The 20,650-nt window shown below is 40.6% G+C and overlaps 1 protein-coding gene across 1 annotated transcript in view; it reads left to right on the top strand.

The window, feature by feature from the left end:
- The first annotated feature begins 2,423 nt into the window (after window positions 1-2,423).
- REPS2 (RALBP1 associated Eps domain containing 2) overlaps window positions 2,424-20,650 on the top strand; it is a 68,112-nt gene continuing 49,885 nt past the window's right edge. Inside the window, exons 1-7 of the mRNA XM_031061216.1 lie at window positions 2,424-2,498; window positions 8,744-8,867; window positions 11,429-11,577; window positions 13,074-13,197; window positions 15,959-16,056; window positions 17,743-17,881; window positions 19,383-19,446. Of these exons, the coding sequence (XP_030917076.1) occupies window positions 2,424-2,498; window positions 8,744-8,867; window positions 11,429-11,577; window positions 13,074-13,197; window positions 15,959-16,056; window positions 17,743-17,881; window positions 19,383-19,446 (773 nt within the window). The remainder of the gene's footprint in view (window positions 2,499-8,743; window positions 8,868-11,428; window positions 11,578-13,073; window positions 13,198-15,958; window positions 16,057-17,742; window positions 17,882-19,382; window positions 19,447-20,650) is intronic.

Raw genomic sequence — 20,650 nt, 5'->3', positions numbered from 1 at the left:
ATATCTGAACTGCAGCAATGAAGAGACAATTTTTCCTTTTGTAAAAAAAGGCTTGGACAGATTGCAGAAGGCCTTCCTTCAAAGGTTTGATTTTTTTAGGCTGAGTTTCAAGTTATGTGTAATTTCAATTTTGCATATGTATAGACACACAGCAGTTTGAATAGATTTTTAAAAACATGCATTTTGAAATACATTAGACTAGTAGTGAACTCAGGCTTATAAATGAGTGCTGTATTTTTAAGTCAGTGAAAATGTACTCTGAAGATCAAAATATGCTAGTGGATATGCTGCTTGTGTAAAGTATTACTTGAAATAATAAGCAACTTTGTTGCTGAAGTAGTCTAAAATGCCCAAACCACAAGGATTTTGCATGGCAAAGTAGTGTTGTCCTTTAATTTTCCCATGATCATCCTGTTTCCATTCCCAAAGGATATGGATGCAGCTCCTGTGCAAAACATGGCATTTCCACCTGAGCTAAAAAGCAGCTCCCCATTCACTCTTGCTAAGATTTAGATACTATTTTCGCTCAACCTTCAAAAAATGAAAGTTTTAGGAACAGATGGATATTTTGGTTGGCCTGGTTCCAGCCCTGGCCAAATTTCAGTGTGGATAGTTACATCCTGCCTCCCTCAAGCTCTTGCAATGTCAGTTGCTTGTGGGTAAGGGGAGTTCAGGATAATGTCTCTACTGAGTGGACAAGAATTGGAGAGTCTGGGTTCTATCCTGGACCTTCTCTGTGTTATGTCCCTAGATATGCTCTTGAAAGAGAGGAGGTGAGCAGGAAAATGAACAGAAATCTTGGGATGACTAGTGCCTTTACCATATTTGCAATGTATAAATATATAGTGTTAACCATCTGTAGGATGAGCTTTATGAAACTCATGTCCAGGAGAATTAAATGCTCTTGGCAGGGACTTGCATCAGAAGAAATTTGGATAACCCTTGTGGAAATTTTCTGCAATTTACTTGTTTGGATGGCGCAGTGTGACAGCTCCGTGCTTGCCATTTTACTTGCTCTTACTCCCTTGCTTCCACAGTTGAGATTTAAAAAGCAGATAGAGTCTATAACTCAATTCTGTTTACTTTGCAAATTTCTGTGGGTTTTCAGATTTTAACAGTGATTTTTGGCGAGACTGTGCATGCAGCATTTCAGAGAGTGACCTGCTGAGTATCTGTGTTGCCGTATCTAGATGCAGACTGATTATCTACAAAGAATGTGAAGCAGTTCAGTGAATAAATAGATTTAAATAAAAAATCTCTACTGATTGGTGGCGTCTTTGTGCCAAGTTCTTAAAGCTGGAGTAACCTGTTCTCAGACTTTATTTTTGTGTTCAAAGCATTACTAAGATTTTACTTATACTCCTACACGTTTATTGACATATGCTGTATTTATCGAGCTTGTTAATATAAATTTGATACAGACAGTGAATATGAAACACAGAACAACTTTAGATGCATGAATGCAGTTCTTGTAGTATTCATTTTCCAAATAGCGAGAAAAAAAAGGCAAGGAGGTTTTGAAAATAATTTGCTTCATCTCTTTCACCTCTGTAGGCTTTTCACATACTCCTAAAGGTATGTGTTTGGTGAAGGTGGTGCTAGGTTTTCCTATCAAAGACAGAATGAAGTATCAGCAAATGTGTGTAACAACCTCTGACCTGAGGCTGTAGGCACTGTTATCACAAAAATAATTTACTTAGTGTGCTGATTGTCAGATATTTCTCAGGAATGGGGCTTCTTAAACTCCCCTGTGAGACTGACATGAGATGAAAGTGTCCAGCTTTTCCACATTACAGGCAGGTAAATGGTTGAGTAGCCTTTGTGTATTAAAGAACAAAGGTTGAGCATGGGAGACAGCATTTCAGGTATATTTCAGAGGTTGTAAGTATTAGCCTGCATCAGCAGCCTTTATTCTCTGGCAGACTTTTTCTTGTCAACATTCCTTAATAATTGAAATCTTTTGCTTATCAGTGCTGACTCACATGTCCTCATAGCTGTATAATTCAGATCAATATTTTGTGACTTGTGGTATGCTGGCATTACCAGTCTTCCCACTTGAAGAGAAGTACTGCATGATTCACATGCTTGGGTTTCTTTAGGCATCCAGAGCTCACTGTTACACAAGAGAGAGGACTGGACAGAGCCTTGCACTGACCAAGTGTCACTGCCCTGCTCCTGTCCTGCTCCTGCCCACAGGCTCTTTAAAGATTGAAACCAGTTGTGTTACAGATTGGGGTTATTTTTAACCTCTGCTAAGGAATCAGCATTTTTCAGTACATAAAATGGTTCTGCTGTTAAGCTTCATTGTCAGACTTGGAGTTGTTTGAACCTGGTTTTGTGTTTGTTTCATGCAGTTCTGCCAGTGTTGTTGCGGACGGTGGGCGCTGAATCGTGACCCTTGTGGTTCTCGGTGTTGGTGTAAAATGTTCAGCTTGGAGCTGATGGAAAAGTGTTTCCCTGTTCCCAAAGTGAAGTGCTTTCCCCCCAGATCCGCAAAGGTGTGATGGAGCACTAGTGCGGGCAGATGGTGCATGTGGATGGTTTTGGGCCATGCCCGGAGGAGGGAGTTTAGAGAAACCCCAGTGGTGCTGTCAGCAGGTTTTTGCTTAACTCAGGGGGTTGCTCTCTGCTGCTTTTAGCATGGTGTTTTTTATGTGAAGTTGTGAAGCTTTTGCAGTTTATCTGTTGCTTGCCTTGCAATTTAAAATTATGGTGTTCTTAAATGTAAAGTGATGATCATGCAGAGCTTAAACCATGAGAATATATTATAGTTAGCTCTTTAAAAATATACTATGTATGTGTTGTCTTCTGTGCCATAAACTAAGCTGTTTTAAATTCTGTTTTAAACATTGGAACCCTGCTTGTTTAAAATAGCTTGATTTTTAGTAAGCATTTCAGGTGATGTTTAAAAAAGTCTCAGATAAAACATCTGTTTTTAAAAGACAAAATGACAGAATAAAATAAATAGTTACAGAAATACCACTGATATTGTGGAGCAGAGGTAAAGAACCCAGCCATGGCAGAGCCTCTTCCTATGTACATCTGGGAATGTAATGCCCCAGCATATTCCTAATGCCTTTCCAGTCAGTAATCCTTGATGTGTTGTTTCTTACTTTGCTTTAAATATTGAAGAAACAGATATGTAGCCCTGAGCTCCAAGTAGTATTACAAATGTCTGAACAATGATCCATTGAGAGAGAAATACCTGTTTAAGAATGTAGCAAAACTTGTCTGTAATAAGCAGATCAAAGAGTCCGTAAACACAAATTAAAGAAAGAAAAAAAGAGAAAGGGTAAAGTGGGTCAGATGCATGACACAATTTTGAGATAAGCTGTTGATAAGCCACTGCTGCAAATATTTGTCTTTGAAACTATTATAAGCAGCTGGCTGACCCAGAAGGGAGCCTGAGGTCACTCTGTAGTTCAGGTCTGAGCTGTGGCATCACAGTTGGTTGTCCTCGGGAGAGCACTGGATGAGGTGTGCATTGAGTAATGGCAAAAGCTTTTCAACACCTTCCCTAAAATTCAGAGGCAGTTGATAAACTGGAAGATATTTCTGCCTCATTATAGATTGAGCAAGGACAAGTACAAGAGATGTGGGGTTGTGCTGAGATGGAAATTGTAGCAAGGAAATTTCCTTTTACATTGGAGCCAGCGATGGTCACCTTTTTCTCTCCCAGTGAGGTGACTTGTTCTGCTCACACGTGCTCTCTCAGGATCCCGCAGCCCACGCAGAGTTGTGAGAGCCTTTGAGCTGGATGTGCCCACAAATGACAAGCAGTTACCATCTATGTGGCAGGTATCAGCAGGCTGACAGAGAACAGACAAAAATTGTGTGCCAGCCTGATACAGAGGGTGCCACAGCAGCTAAATGAAAAAGCAGAAGGCCCAGGTCTACCTTTGCCTTGAGGCTCCAGGATGGCCATTTCAGCCTGTCCGTAAGATTAGGGTATAATAATTTCTGATTATACTGCTTTTTCTACATATTAAAAACAAACTTCAGCTCTTGGCTCATATTCAGTTTCTGAAGTTTAGTTCTTGCAATCTAAATTAGACCTGCCCAGTGTGTTTGTGAGGTCAGCGCTCTTGGAGACTGCAGTGGAAACTTGTTTGGGGAGAACTGGGGAGAGCTGGAAAAATGTCAGATTGGGCTGGGAAAAGCTGCTTCGTGTGGGATGTCTTCAAGGAGCAATTATAAAAATAACACTTGCTGTCAGCTAATAGAGCAGAGCAGTGAGTGGATAAAAAATACAAAAATCTGCTCTGTGTTCCAGTACCTGAAGATGTAGAGCTTTTCTATTAGAAGTTTGCATGGAGCACAATGGTTTCAAACAGCAACTCTTCTGAAGAGCTCATAGCTCATTTCAAATTTTAATGTTTATGAATTGGAGATTTGTTTTTTTAATACTACTAAAAAGTATTTATTTTTGCAACCCTAGAAAAACTTCTTACCTGGCAGAAGGTGTGCAGGCTTATAGATCTTGCTCTTTCTCCCCTTCTTATGGTGCTTGGTAGAGAATGTGGTGTGATTCCTTTACAGACCAAGTGTGCTAAGGCTACCTGCTGAATACCCATTGTTTACTCAGCAGTGTTCTTGCCTCACAAACCATTGAACAGGGCAATTTGCCATGACTGGAATATTGCTGCAGGCCACCTGATCAGGGGAAGGAGTCGATGAAGCCTTCTACAGACAGCTGGAAGTACCCTCATGATCACAAGCCTTCACCACCTTCTTCAACCACTCTGGTATCTTCTGGAAAGACAACGCAGCTGGGCACACAGTCCAGGAGAGTCCTGCAGAGCACTGGTGATCAGTTTTTGATACAGGTAGTGGAGGAACCAGCATGGAGAGGTGTGGTGCTACACCTTGTGCTAATGAAGAAAGAAGGATTAGTTTGGGACGTGAAGGTTGGGGCAGCCTTGGCTGCAGTGACCATAACATGGTGGAGTTCAAGAACCTGTGTGGAGGATACAGGGCAAAAAGTAGGGTCCCAGTCCTGGATTTCAGGAGAGCTAAGATTGGCCTCTTCAAGGATCTGCTTGGAGGAATCCCATGGGTTAGGGGTCCAGACGGTATGGATGGATCCAAGTGGTTAAAGTTCAAGCATCACTGCTCCAAAGACGACAGGGGACTGGAGCATCTCTTGGGAGGGGACTGAGGGGCCAGGACCTGTTTAGCCTGAGGAAGATGGAGAGGGGGTTTTATCAATGTTCTGTAAGTATCTGAAGGGAGGTGTCAAGAGGATGGAGTTGGGCTTCTTGGTGGTGCCTAGCAACAGGACAAGGGGCAACAGGCACAAAGTAAAACACAGGAAATTCCTTCTGAATATGAGGAAAATTTCTTTACTGTGAGAATGGCACATTCTCCTTCTCTGGGCATTTTTGGAACCTTCCTGTGAACAATCCTGTACAGCTAGCTCTAGGTGATCCTGATCTTCTGAGCAAGGAGATTGGACTCACAGATCTCCAGAGGTCACTTCCAACCCCAGCCATTTTGTGATTCTGTGTCATTTTGGACTAACTCTGTTTGTTAGATTTGGCAAGTAACATTTGTAACCCACCACCATGAAAAATTATTTCCAATACATTCTTCATTACACTTCTATTCAATATTTTGCTAACATTGGAGGATTACAGTTTTCTGCTGGAGAATTAAAGGAAAAATTTTAATATAAATGGACAGTCAGTGGTTTTGCATTAAAATCCTTCGAAGTATCAAGGCATGTAAGTTGTTTTGGTTTATACATGTGTCTATTTAGCAGTGCACAAGCAGAAAATACCAGTTCTCTTCTTGCTGGCTTGCTAAAAAGCATGCAGGCCAAACTGACAACAGATTCAAGGATTTAAATGAAAAATTACCATATCACATTCATATGCAGTGCTTTTAACTTGGATGGACCTTGGGAGACTCCTAATAGTATATCACACAAACTAGCTTAATTTCAGGGTTGCATATGAGTGTAATCTGCCCATCAAAAGCTATGTGCACTGACCCTGTGAAAGGTAACTCCAGGAAACAAAAAAATAATGCAGTGTTCAATTTAAGATGCTGTGGAAATTTGAGCAGGCAGCATGTTCTGAGGATTTACTTTTGGATAAAGGCTAATCTGCTGCCAGCTTCTGTGGTTGCTGGAGAGAGGGGCTGCTCTGTTTGCACCTCTAAGCAGGGTTCTGATACAGATAGTGTGAAATGCTGGCTGGAAGGAAGCCAAGACTCTCTCCTTTAACTGGACAAGGAACCTGATGTGAGTAAATGCCTGTACCTGAAATTAGTCTGTATAAATACCCACAATTGATTGTGTAATAAATTTGACTACTCTGTCAGCTTCCATCTTCTGCTCTGGACCATTAACAAAAATTCACAAGTGGTTGCACAAATAACAGAAGCTTGTGTCTATGAAATTTATTTCTGTTGTTATCAAAAAGCAGAATTACAGAGAGGCAGTTTCTGGTTGGTTGGCTATAAGTGTGTACATGAGAAACATCACGGTATATTTGAGGGGTGAGATGTCCTTGATAAAAATTTTTAGTCTGCTTGTTCAGAATAAAATATTCATGTTTCCATAGGAGGAGCAAGTAGAGCATTTGCAGCATTCAGCAACCTTAATTTTTCAAAGTATAAAAAATATATGGAAAATGAGCTCAGGAAAGTAGTAGCATCTCTGTGAAAGTCCCTGCTGCTCAGTATTGCCTTTTTCCAGCAGCCAGCCAGAGGAAACACATCACGGTGACACTGTTGTTCCATGTCAGCAAACATAGGCAGGGCAGGAAGTGTAGCCATGGCAGGAAAAGAGCCCAAGAGGAGAAAAGTCCCTACAGGGTATACCCTATAGGCACAGCCAGGGACTTTGTGTGCCATTTCTGTCCCCCAGCAGGAGCCGTGCCAGGCATTGCCCGTGGGTCATGCTGAGCTGAGCACCCACAGCCTCCATGGGAGGGCCTGGCTCCCAGTGGGTGCCCAGCTTTTGCCAACTGCCCTGTTCAGCACTGGCATTTTTTAAACAAACATTTCCCATAAGAGACCAGAGCTGTGAACCCAGACTGAATTTCAGCTTGGTTGTGCCCCTTCTCCATCTGCTTCTCCCCAGGCTGTTGGATAAGCTGATGGCTTTTCACATACCTGCCACCACAGCATTGTCCCCAGAGCTGCCAGAGCCTGGTGTGCCTGGAGGTTTTGCCCATGAGGAGCAGTCTGAAGTGCAGCTGCTGTGCACATTTCTTCTCCATGGTCCAGTCCAGTCTATCTGTGCTCCACACCACTGCACCAGGCAGAGCCGGGCCTGCTGGCTGGGGAAGGACCATGCAGGAGTGGGTGCCGTGGGCAGTGGGACTGAGTGAATTGGGAGCATCCAGGACCAAGGGAAGAACCCTGCTTCGGAGTTCAGAAAGAGTACCAAGGGTGTGCCCAGCCATCCATCTCAGGCACATCCCAAGTGCCTTGCTTTCCCACTGAAAAATAAAAGAAGCAAGGCCAGTGATAGAGGGAAGGCCAGAATAAAAAAGGACACAGTAACAGAGAAGAAAGTAGATGAAAGAGAATAAGTCTATGTATAAGGACAGTTTAAATTAACCAGAAGCATTTGTCATTCTCCCTTTTTCAACAAGCAGTAGGAGGAAAAAAACTATCTGATGTGTCTTGTGACCAAGTCTGAAACTTGTAGGAAGAGAAGGTAGCCAGAGCTCATTCAGTCAAAGCAGAGGCCACATCCAGAGAAGAAAGGGTTTGTTTGAAAACAGTTGTCTTTGATTAGTAAGATATACCATTCCAAAACATTTGATTTTTTTCATTAATTTTTTGACCTGTCATTTTTCCACTATGCATGTATATGTATATATACATGTAAAAATAAATCAGAAAAAATAGACTGTTCATTTGTACTGTTTGCTTATATGCAACTTAATAGTTTCTGTCATGCTGTTGTAGCTTGGGAGCCAATCCACAGACATGGCTTTCCAGAAGCAACACTTCCCCATGGAGGACTGTCACAGAGGCTGCACCTTGCCAGCCAGTAGGCATTGCTAATCTAGGTGTATTTTCAGGAATACAATTTGAGATTTCCTATTATGTCTGGGGCAGATGGAGTTTTGTTCTAACCCCAGTGCTTGTCTGAGGTTGGCTTGTGAACATCTGGGAGCTCCAGGCATGGGAGAATTGGCACCTATGCTCAAAACCTGCTGATACCTGCTGTTTGTTTAGGCATTGTCTGAGTGTGTGAACATGATGCTCTTTACTTCATAAGTGTGGCAGAGTGAAGCAAGTAATGAAATATACATAGAATTTAAACGTCAGTGCTAAGAACATGTTAATTTTTCTCACAAAATATCATTTGCTGAAGTGGTGTGCTGGGATCTTTTGTTGTGTTTGTGTTCCAGTTATGGTGATTATCTGAATTTTTTTGTTGTTAGGACTAATAGTAAGTATAATTTTCGTGGTGGAAATGTTTCACTGGACAGGGTACTTAAGAACTTCTAATTTCCCCTGCTGTTAAAATCTTACATAGTATGAAAGCCCATAACTTGTTTTAGCATAGCAGTGCTAACCAGCAGTGCTTCTGAAAAGTGTAACAACTACCAAGCTGTCTCTGGTGTACTAACGTTCTGAGTTGAAACAAATACATGTAGTAGAAAACTTCAAATACAACAAGCATTTTGTGTTTTTAAAGTTTTTTCTTTGTTTATGTGGAGATGTTGACATCTGGAAGAGTGAAATTCATTTAACTGACAATGTGTGTCTTCTCTCTCAGATTACAGAAGTTTGTGGAGCCAAGCGTGTGGGTTATTTTGGTCCTGCTCAATTTTATATTGCTTTGAAGTTAATTGCAGCAGCACAGTCAGGGTTCCCAGTACGGATTGAGAGCATTAAGAATGGTAAGTAGCAAATTTTGCTTGCAGTGCTATGCACTTGTTTCTCCCTTTCTTTAATGCTTGTCAGCTCTCCATGGTGGTAAACTCTTTCTTCTTATGTTTCTCTGAACAATTTTAAGGAGCAGAGAAAGAGTGGAAGGTAATATTACATGCTCCACATAAGTGGTGGAAAATTGCTGGGAATTACAGATATGGGAGATCTGAGATATCTCTGTCTGGAAAAGGCATTGCAAAGGAGCAGCCGGAATGACAGATGATCAGTGTGGGAGATGCATTTCTCTCTCACCTTCAGCCTCTAGTCTTGACAGCTGTCCAGAGTGAGAACTGGTAGCTGCTTTGGGTGGAGGCACATTGTGGGGCACATGGGCAGGTCAGGCAGTCCCTCTGTGCAGGGCAGATTGTAACACTCATCTGCTTTCACAAATAATCCTGCCAAAATAAATGGGTAGTGAAGATAAAATCATAGTGCTTACTGTGAATAGGTCTGAAAATGTATATTAGATGTATTTTAAAACAGCTTTATTCTTCCCAATGAATTGACAGTAATATTAAATGTACCATTTTTGGTGGAGAAGAAAGCTTCTTGAAAGAATCTTATCTAACTCAAGCAATAAAAAGAGAGAGCAGGTCCCTTTCAGCTGTGAAACCTTGATAGCAACTTGGAAGGAGCTCAGTGTTCTTGCTTCAGTGATGCACCCTCTGCCTCAGCAGGGCTTGGGCTTCAAAACACAGGGCTTGGGCTTCAAAACACAGGGCTTTTTGCTTGGGCTGGAGCAGGTTGGAGCCCTTAGCTCCCATATCCTGGGTGGGCCTTCAAGCCATGTCCTGAGGCTGTGCTTGCACCATCCCACAGGAGGAGCAATGCAACCAGCTGCAAGATCAGAGAGAGGGCTGAAAAGGCAGCACCTCCCCACAACTCTGCAGTCAGGTCACTGCTCCCAGCACAGCTTCTGCTCTGCTCTCCCTGATAAGGGCACTGAAATGTCAAATTTGTGTGCATTGCAGGGCACAGGGAGGGGGTTCCCAGGTCTGCCCCAGAGAGGGAAGGCCAGAATGGCAAGCACATGATGACCTGTGTGAGCTGCGCTCCCGTGGTGCAGAGCTCCTGGCCAAGTGCAGGGGGTCAGATGCAGCTGGCACAGTTGTGTTCAGTGCCTTGCTGGAACAGGAGTTTGAACCAAGGGTGAAGAGGAGTGACCTGGATTTGCCTGTCAGTTTTCCTTACAAACAGCTTGTGCACTCTCTCTTGCATTGCTGTCCTTTAAAAAGATGTTAATTAAAAACCCTAGAGTTTACAAATTATGGCTCTGACTTGTAAATGTTAGTAAATACCTCCTTAAACCTTACTCAGTGTTTCCATAACTGTATATAGATTCTAGAGACTGCCCTGCAAGAATAACATCCAAAATAGGTTCTAAAAATAAAGTGTTCTAGACGATTCTCACATATAGCCAAAGGCTGAAAACACAAACCATTTCATAAAGAAGGGCATGAACTTGAATTATGAGATTGAATTCAAGGGCTCCGTGAATTATAGCTGGAGTATGGGAAAAAATCCAGAACAGCATGCCAAGAAAAAAAAAAAAACAAAAACCAAAAACACAAACAAAAAAAAAACCCCAACCGAACAAAAAACCCCCAAACAACAAAAAACTCCCAGCAAACCTGCACTGAGATTTACTCTGTATGTTTTACCAGTCCAGCATATGCAAATAATCCACAAATTTGAGTGGAAACAGGTACTTGCAGTCCTTATATTGATATTCTGCTTACTTACTGTTTCAGTAAAATTTCAATAAAACTTATTCCAGTGCTAATTACATTTTCTCTAGAAAATATATAGGAGCGCCTTTAGAAGTGAGTAATATGTATCAAATTTCAATTGATTTGTTTTTCTCATGGTTGTAACTGTAGGTGTAAAAGATTACAGAGGTGATGGACAAATGGCTTTGCTTGGTGTTGAGCATTCTGTTAATTTTAATTATATTGATCTTTTAGGGTGACTGTGTACAAAAATAAATGGTGTTTCTGCAAAATAATTGGGAATTGTCTTAAAGAGTGACAAAGTGTCAGTCTCCTACTCAGCACAGCAGATGCAACATGGGACTTCTTGACACAGCTGTCTCTCTAGGCCTTGGTGTGATCTCTGAACCCTGCCATTTTTGATCTGTTCCTGTTATGATGGCAGCATTGAGGATACTGTGATCCTGACTGATTAATTTATCCATCCCACAGTTTCTGTGGGAAACTATTCTTTTCATTACAGACAAGGTTTTGAAGGCAGGAAATGAGTTTGCTGCTTGCTTTAATAACATGCACAAGGCTTATTTCTTTCTCTTTGCATGGAGAGATTATATATTAAGCTAGTGAATATAACTTTGTGTAACATTCACATTTTTATTAAGACACAAAATAATCAAAGGAGTCCCATACTTAAAAATGTTACAAAATATAACTAGCGGTCTTTTATAGATCAACTTTTCATTAGTTTTACAAGATGATACTGCTTAAAGTGCTTCTTATGTTCTGTAGTCTCAATTGAATTTTTCTCTCTCTTAATACAGAATTGCCTCTACCACGATTTATGGCGCTGAAAAATGACACTGAAGTACGTTATGGGACTCCAGCAGAATTCCATGGAGTTAAATTTCAGGTTCCACATGCAACTTTGGAAAAAAATTCCTACAAAAGAGCAGATGAAGGGGAAAAACAGGTAACAGCCTTGTCTCCTTCAGGCCAACATTATGCATCCTCCTTTTAGGTCCAGTCCTGTAAATGATTACACTCACAGGGGCTTACTCAATTTTCCAACACTAGACAGGAGATGAACTCCTGATGTGCAAATAATCCCCATCATGCCTGTGTTCTGGTTTTGATGCATCCCAGTTGCTTCCCTGAAGAAAATTCTCTATATGAGCTTGTATAAAGCTGTCAGCCCTGTAATATTCTGTCTAAGTTCTTTCAGTGTTTTCCTCGTACTTAATCCAGCACTGTTTCTCAGAGAGGAAGTGGAAAAAGCAGCAAATAGAAATCTGTCTGTAAAAGAGAGCAGGAAAGTGAGTGATTTCCCATGGCCAGTATAGTAGTGGAGTAATGGTCCTCAGTCACTCTAGAAATACTCAATTGGAGAGAAGGTATTCAATCATGAGCCACTATTTTTGGGTGGGTAAGGCTCTCAAGTTTTCTTTCATTTTTATCTCCTCAAGGAATAGTCTAGAAGACATCTGCTTTTCTTTTTTCCTCAGTGAAACATGCCAATTTAATGAAGCATCCAAGGGACATTCCTGTTACCTGTATTTAGGAGAGTAGAGAGCAGTTGTTCAGATACAAGAAGCTTCACAGTGCTGCATAATTTTCATAAAAACTGATTTGCATAATTTTCCCCAGGCTTGACACCTTCTCCTGTGGTACTGTATCAGGTCGTGTTGTAAGTGCCTGGTGGAAGCACTTTTATCTTCCCAAAACATGTGCCCACGTTTATCATGGGCTGCGCTGGCGTCAGTAACAGCGTTCCCAGCCCGAGGTCAGCCAGCAGGAGTGAGCTGATGACAAGATACACAGGTGGAATAACAGGATCAGGAAGAAGAGCATCTATGCCTCTCCTCTGTGTACTCACACCCAAGCAGAACACTGCCCTCAAACCCCTGGCTCCATCTGGATTATCTGTGTTGTATTTTCCTCTTTATTCAGTAAAACCGTTCAGGCTTACATCCTTTTTTCAAGCAATCTCAGTAAATCAAAGGAAGGAGGAAGCTTTAGGATAGTTACCCAGTGATACTTACAAATCCACAGTGTTTAAAATACCGATCCAGAGATGTATTTTAATTTTTTGTAAATTTTTTTTAATACAAAGAATGATCTCCCACAAAGAACATGCTCACACTATGTAAATTCAAAGCTGTCCACTCACATTGAGCCTTCTATATATACTACTTCAGGCATCTTTGGAAGTAAAATACATTGAGCTGACCATTGTAAAGCTTTGTTGTAGCACTGCCATGCTTTATCCCTCGAAGGCTCAGTACCAAATCCTGTCTTGTCCGTTTTAAGCCTTTTCTTGGAAATAAAGGGCCTGAGGATGCTGCAGTGTTTTTTTTCTTGTTTGTCCATCATATTGTATACCCTTGGACCACTTTGCAGCATTACTTGCTTGTTTCTTACAATTTTTGTCTCAGGATTGTGCTTTGTGTTTGTGTGTTTTTTAAATAGGAACCCAAGTCTCCTCCAATATCTCCAATTTGCTCACCTCCTGCTTCTCCATCTACCTACCAGAGAATACCCCTAAGTTATGGATATGGTAAAGCAAGAAGTGGGCTGGAACAGCAGCATGGAGGTAGGATAAAAAAGGCAATGCACATTGTATTCTAATACTTTTTTCTTTTTTTTTTCCCTTGTCAGAAGTATCCAAATTCTAAATGCTAGTGACAATCAGCCTAATGATTTAAAATTCAATTAGACTCATGTTTTGAAAAATTATTTGATCAATATATTTTGACTGTTCAATCCTGTCTTCCTATTCACTTTCTATTAAATTAGATTTATGTCTGACTGCTCACAAATGCTAATACCTAATCTCTGACAAAGCTCTGCAATATACCCAAGTGGCAGAGAGCCTGCAAGGATTGTCAGAGTGGTGGTTTTGGTTTCATTAGAGGGCAAGAAAAGCCTGCTCCTGATTTCAGTAGATGCTTATTAATTTTCAGGTTGGACGTGAACTGTCCTTTGCAGGAATGGATAATATAATCTCTGGTTTTGTAACAGAAATAATAATGTGTAGAAGCAGTAGAAGCTGTCCCACAGTGTAACTTCAGCAATTCAGACAAAAACTAGGCACTGCATGGATTATTCTGTCTCTCATTTTAGTGCCATTAGAGTAGGTGGGAAAACATTCAGATTTTGATAAGAGGCCAATGGGACAGAAGCCAGTTTAACTATGGCTTTACAGGTTCCTCTTATAGTAAAGCACCTGTGCTCTTGTAATTGCAACGTGTGGTGACCAAGTTAATGGCAATAAGAGGCATTGGTGTATACCATCATCTCTCCTGCTTTACATTAGTGTGTTTGCAGTGAGTGTAGACTGAAGCATGCTAGTCCTTCACCTTTTGTCCTTATTTACAAATGAGTGACAAAAGAGCTATTCAACATGTTGAAACTCAGTACAGCTGTGATAAGAATGTGTTTGACACTATAAAGTGGCCTCCACCTGAAAAATTGTACCAGTGCTGAGTCACAGGCATTCCCCTGCTGTGTAGGTAAACTGCAGCTTGTTCAGAGGTGGGATTAATTCTAGAGCAGTTGCTTTCTAGTACAATGCATGTTCTGCCCCAGTGAAGAATAGGGGCAGAGAGGCTGTGCTGTGGAGAGCTGGGCAGGGGGTGTCCATCTGGACTGGCTGACTGTGTACCTGTTGAGTGCTCTGCTCTTTTCTGACACTCTGTCCCAGATCTGTCAGTGCTATGAGGGAGTATTTTGGGTGTTGGTTTTTTTTTTTCCTTCTTATATTTGGTTGCAAATGTAACTTCTGTGAAATTTCTCATGGACTCAGCAGCTACACAAAGTGACCAGGGACAGCAGCATCCAGTCCAGCTGTCAACATCTTCCAAAATTAATTATTTAACTGCTTGAATTCTAAGGTAATAACATCTTAGAGGTGCAGAACAATGACTATTTTTCAGAAAGCAAGTTTTCCTATTTTCCAGAAAAGGAATCACTCCTATTTTAATCCCACTGAGAATACTTCATCCAAATGTATTCTCAATGGCAGTGAGCAGTTAACATTTTGTGACCCATGCTGTACCAAATGCCAGACCTAATGCAAGACCTGCTAGTTCTTCCTGGCCTTTAAGATTCAAACTCTTCCAGTTTTTTTAAGAGCACTCCAAAGGGCAGCTGTGTGTAGTGCATGTGGAGGAGGTGCTTGTGCCCCTGCCCTGGGCGGGCTGGGCTGGGCTGTTCTGCAGATCTGACCCTGAAACTGGACTGGGTGTCTTCAGGGACAGCCCTTTGCTCTGCAACCATGACTGTGTACATTTTATAGTTCTGAAAGTTTTTCGTCTAGCAGGCATGTAGACATGAGGCTTCATCCTTAAATCTCCCTCTGAGGACATTTAAATGTTTCCCACCTTTTACCTTCCTTCCTTCCTTTTTTTTTTTAATCAGAATTTAGCAGTGACTTGTACAGGAATAAAAATAGATAACACTACAGGATAAGACCCCTTAGGAAAACAAGGGGGTTAGGGGCATAATTTTAAAGGTCTTCCTGAGATCAAAAGTTTTAAGATTTCTTGGACTCCTTTTTCCTCGTGAGTCTTTAAGGTTCTGACTATCTGATGCAGACTTTGTAATGGTAAATTTTAAATAGGCTGGCAGCAGTTCTCAGTTGTGTAAGAGTTTGCAAGTGACTTGCCTTTTTGTTTGCATGCTTACCCTATTTTTAAACATTGTTCCTAAATATGATGTTGTGTCACTGCTTACTATATTTGCTGCAGTGAAGCCTAAGTGACTTATTTTAGCAAAAGAAGAAGAAATTGTTACTGTTCTTTACTAACTTTTCTCCAAATAGCACAAAGTGGTGAGTCGTGTATTTTGATTTTCAACAGAAATTAGGGGAGAGGAAGAGTGTATGGAGAAGTAATGGTTTGCTATTTGATAGCATTGTTAAAGCATTTTTTTATAGACCAAATGAATTATTTCTTTTTACTTAATATAGTTCTTGTGCTAAATGTGGCTATAAGTATATAAAATGTATAAATGCATGGACAGGCTGTATAAATGTATATTTAAACATGAAGAACAGTGATTTCTGTGGTCTAGCAGTATATAAGTGGCAGGATCTCAGTAATGTCTGAAGAAGAATGGTACAATGGGAAAAACAACTATGTGGCTGGAATTTTGTTGCATAAGACAAAATGGACTTTGATACTGTGATAGTGGGTTCACTTGGTAGGTGCTTGACCAAATGGACTTTGATGCTCAGATACAATGTTCACATTTATACATTCTTGATCTTGTGGTATTTAATTATTTCCTTTAGCTTAGCAGCATTTTTTTATTATCCTGATATTTATATATTTAATTTTAAATGTCTATTGTAGCTCCTTATGAAGTCAGACACTCTACTCACCAGCAAGATGGACCATCTTCAGGGAATTATGGAGCCAAATCTGCACTCACCTGTTCAACTCCTAACCGGGTAATGAATTGCATATTTTTCTTTAGTAGCAGTAGTAACACAACAATAGAGAAATTTTTTTAAAAAGGCAGAAAATTCTCACTTTGAAAGTGAAAAGTGTTCTCCATGGTGCTTTTAGACTGAAGACTGAAGTGTACTTTTTTTGGTATATGAGGGAAAAAAGCTGATGGGATGGAGAAATTACAATAAACAATGAAATTAATTAAATTGCTATAGGTAAGTTGAAGTAAAACATTTTCATTGAAAGTACATGAGATTTCACAGAGATTCCTTCTCGATTTAGATTGCTATCTGTAACACATGCACAGTATTTATGGCTAGCATTCTGCATATTTTGGTTTTTCACCCCAGTTGGTTAAATTGCACCTTAAACAGAACATACTAATTTCTGGGCATTTGTTTGTTTTTGTGAAAATGGGTCTTATATTTCCCTGCTGGTTGTAAAAGCAGATCTTTCCTGTGTTCCAGTATGCCTGCTGTACATTTATTATGCAAACAATTAGTTTGCCCTAAGGAAGGGCAAAGCTCTCTTAAGCGAGAGATTTTCCTAAATGAGAAAGACTCGGAGACTCTACCTTTTCCTGAGTGCTTAGCACCTCACACCCACAATAAATGTCACCTGAGCTTCCAAAAGAGATCTACAGGTAGTGTCACATAATTTGTGCTAACTTGAAATTAAATTGGGTGCATTTGTGTAGCACTTTGAAATGAAAATTAATTTACAGCTTTATGATGTTGCCTGTTTCAGGGATCTTTTGATGTATTTCAGAACTGGTGTTTTGCATTTGATTCTTGGGAAATAGACAGGTATGTCAGAGAAAGGGTTTCACAACTGATTGTTGTTCATTCTTGCCCTCCCTTTTTAAGACTGTTATTATGCAGGCTTAAATATTGAATACTCATTTATTCCATTTTAACAAAAACACCAGCTGTACTGGCAGCCCTCTTGTAGATGCCTCCATCCAACCTGCAAAAGGTACAGGCCTCCCTTAAAAATGTTAATCAAAGACAGAGCAAAGAAATAATTGGGTTGAATACCCTTCTTCTCCAGAATATTCCTTTACTCAAAGGTAAATTTTTGCTTAAACCTTGGGACGCGATAGAAGTTTGAGGGGGTCTGTAGGGGCTTGTGTGTGTCCCTGACTTAGCATAATGAGTGCTGAGTTAGTGGGCTGAGCAGAGGGTCCAGAAGTGGAATGTTTCCATTGTTACAGTGCCATTTCTAGATTAAATGTGTAGTTTCATAGCGAAGATAAATTTTCATGCACCAAGCTGCATAAATGCAGCTTTAGGGCCTTTACTGATTCCATCAGTAAAGGTGATGTACACCAATTTGAGGTGTACAGTGAGCAGTTCAGGGCTGTAATGCATGGCAGAAAAAAGGACCCCCAAAATGAATCTAGAGGTAATAAAATATGACTTGGACTTTCAGTGGTCAGCAGTAGCCAAATTTCCTTTGACCATTGGTCATGTAAAGCTTCTTTTAATTGCAGGGGTAAAGGTACCTAATAATAGCCTCAATTTTCACAGGTAAGCAGTGGGATGGTCATCAATGTGGCCATTTCTGCTTCTTGTCTTCTGAAAATTTATCTGTGCTACATAGAAAAGCGTGAGTCTGGTTTCTTGAGGTTCCCAGTGCCCTTGTGGTGCCCTCCCTGTGGCTGGTGCCAGTGTCCCTCCCTTCAGTCTCTTTCAGTGGAGCGGGAGCAGCAGGACAGCAGCAGCCAGTACTCAGATGACCCTTGGAGGATAACGGAGGAGCAGCGAGACTACTACATTAACCAGTTCAAGTCCCTGCAGCCCGACCTCAACGCCTTCATTTCAGGTAATTCTTACCAAACACTGTGCACACTGAACAGGGGGACCAGGCTGGGAGGTGAAAAATGTTACGTCAATAAATTCTTTTTTGTCTCTGGCAGCACATTTGTAAGAGTTGGTTATGTTTTCTTTTTAAGGGCAGACTATTCACATCAATGTTGTGGACCTTACATTTTCTCCTAAATGTCCTGATTTTAGAAAAATAATTACATCTCAGAGAGAAGTGTTGGCAATTTATTAAAAATTAAAATGAGCTCTCTGCATTTGATGTGCTGTATTTGTGGATCACACCTGCAGTGTATATTGAGTTGAAAAACCCCTGAGGGTTGTGCTGGCTTATCCAGCAGAGCTGTGGCAGTGTCCATGTGATGACAGTGAAGCATGCAGTTAACTGCCCTGGGCGGTCAAGCCTGAGGGTTTATGGTTCTGGGGGACTGAGATTTTGACCTCTAGGTAATTAGGAAACAATCCTGGAGAGCACACACATGGTAGAAGTATTGTTAAGAACATACTGAGATGGCTCTGATCATACTCAGATTTCCATCCTGAATAGAAGGTCCAGGCTGCTTGTGAGAAGAAACAACAGTGTACAGATAGTTGGTCTGGCAAGGAATATGTCACAGGTTTTAAACTGATGCAGTTGTAATGAGCCCTGCTGTGTCACCGGGGTTCAGGTGGCTTTGATCCAGCCAAAAGTTTAAAGAAATGACCTGCTGCTAACTGAAATTACTGCTTCAGCAGTTCTTCACCTCAGTTAAGTCTCCTTCATGCAGTTTGCTTCAAAGAACAAATGGTTGTTCATTGTTGGTTCTTTCCCCAGTGGTTGCCCAAGGGGAAGAGGATTTTTGTCCCTGAAGTCTGTGCTTTGTTTCCTTTTGATTTGTAGCCTGTACCCAGGAAGGGCTTTGAGGGTACCCCTGACAGCCTGTGCATATGAGATGGTGAAGAAGTGTGTTGGTTAGCTAAGAAGTATGAGAAGGGCTGCTCTGGCAGGGTGAGTGAGGGTGCCTGCAGCAGGACAGGAGCTGTGTGCTAGCTAAATCTTCGGCAGTTTCTTTTTTATTTTCTTTTTTTTTTTTTCCCTCTGTAAAATTTTCACTGCAGGGAAAAGTCATGGTTGAAGCAGCACACTGGGAGAGCAGTGCAGATGTCAAAGCACCGTACTGCTGTGCACATGACTTCTGGGTGAACCAGGGCCGTTTGTGTCTGTTATTTCATCATTGGTGACATACTTGTTATGGAGGTTAGAGTTACTAGTACTAAAGTAGGTTTCCCTTTATTTATTTTTCCCATATGGAGGGAGTGGAGAAATGAGGTCAACAGCTCTGTCTGGCTTTCTCTGTCATTTACTCAGGAGACAAATGTCCAGCATCTATAGGAGCATGCGATTAATCTGAGCATCTCTTGGATATAAATTAACTGTCTGCTTCTGGCATGGCAGACCTGGTAAAGGGGAAGAATTTGGAGAATTAATTCCCAGTGGTTGATGAGGCATGCTTTCCCAACAGGTTCTGTAGCAAAGAATTTCTTCACAAAATCAAAGCTGCCCATCCCAGAGCTCTCTCACATCTGGTGAGTACTGTAATATTGTTGGGGATGCCTATCACGCTTTCTTAAAAGACGCTTAATTCAAGAATTCTTGTTAAATTTTAAAAGTGTCTTCAATTATAATTATTGCTCTTATCTCCAGAATCACTTTGAGGCCCAAGCAGCAGGGTGGTCATTGGTCTTCCTGACACACTTGTTTTCTGGAGAGATGTTCACCTACTCAGCAGGACTGGGAAGGTTCGAACCCCAATGTAGCTGAGAGCTGTTCTTAAGTGTATTGTAAGCAGCATCAAAGAACTGGCATTTTTCATGAAATGACACAGAGGAGAAGCACCTCTGGAATGTTTTAGATGTGTTGTTGGTTTTATGTTTCTGTCTCTGTTCTGTCAGAGGAGGACTAATTAAACAACTACACAATTCATTAGTGCTTTTCTAATGAACCAGTGCTCTTACTTTTAATGAGCTTATTGCGAAACAATTGTGGATGGAACTGTACATGATAAAATTTGACAAGGATTCTATTATATTTTCATCAACAACATGGTGCTTTGTAATTTATTGTCATCATTTCATGTCTGATAGGAGGAACAAACAGTTTTAAACATGGATCAGAAATGCTGATAGTGATTTTGTTTTTATATATGCTTTTATGAAGAGAGATGAGAAGAAAAGCTTGCAAGAGCCTAAACATCTGTCAGGGTCAAAGTATATGTCTGGAATCTTTTCAAAGCGGATTGTCAGTTGTGAAAATAAAAAAAAAAACAACTGAAGAAACATAGTGCTGGGGGAAGTGAATATTGGAATTTAAATTTAAGATTACTTAAAAAGAATGGATTAACCTAATATGTTAGCAAATCAGATTTTATTTCTATTGCTGACACAAGTTGTTCTCTGTGCAGAATTTCAAGAAAAGTATGCCTTTCTAGTAGATGCTTGTAATTTTGTGGCAATGTGATTTATCAGGTTGTGTTGCTGTGTTAAACAGATGGGATATTTCAGTCCTTGTCACTATAACCTCAATAGTTTGAGAAATGTTTGTTACTTTCAAAGAGTAAGGAATTGTATGTTTATTTTAGACCATGTGCCCAAGATAAAATATTACTCAATTTTTGCAAAGGGTTAATTTATAAAATTGAATTCTTGAATTTCTGAAGTTTAACTTTAGTGTTTGAGAAGTGTGCTAGAATTAGAGAGAACCACTTAGTGAGAAGATAATAACAATATTTAA

Source organism: Geospiza fortis, unplaced genomic scaffold, assembly GCF_000277835.1.
Source record: "Geospiza fortis unplaced genomic scaffold, GeoFor_1.0 scaffold285, whole genome shotgun sequence".
In the NCBI taxonomy this organism is placed as follows: domain Eukaryota; kingdom Metazoa; phylum Chordata; class Aves; order Passeriformes; family Thraupidae; genus Geospiza; species Geospiza fortis.
The sequence above is the reverse complement of the archived record's forward strand: the minus strand, read 5'-3'. Positions and strand labels throughout refer to the sequence as shown.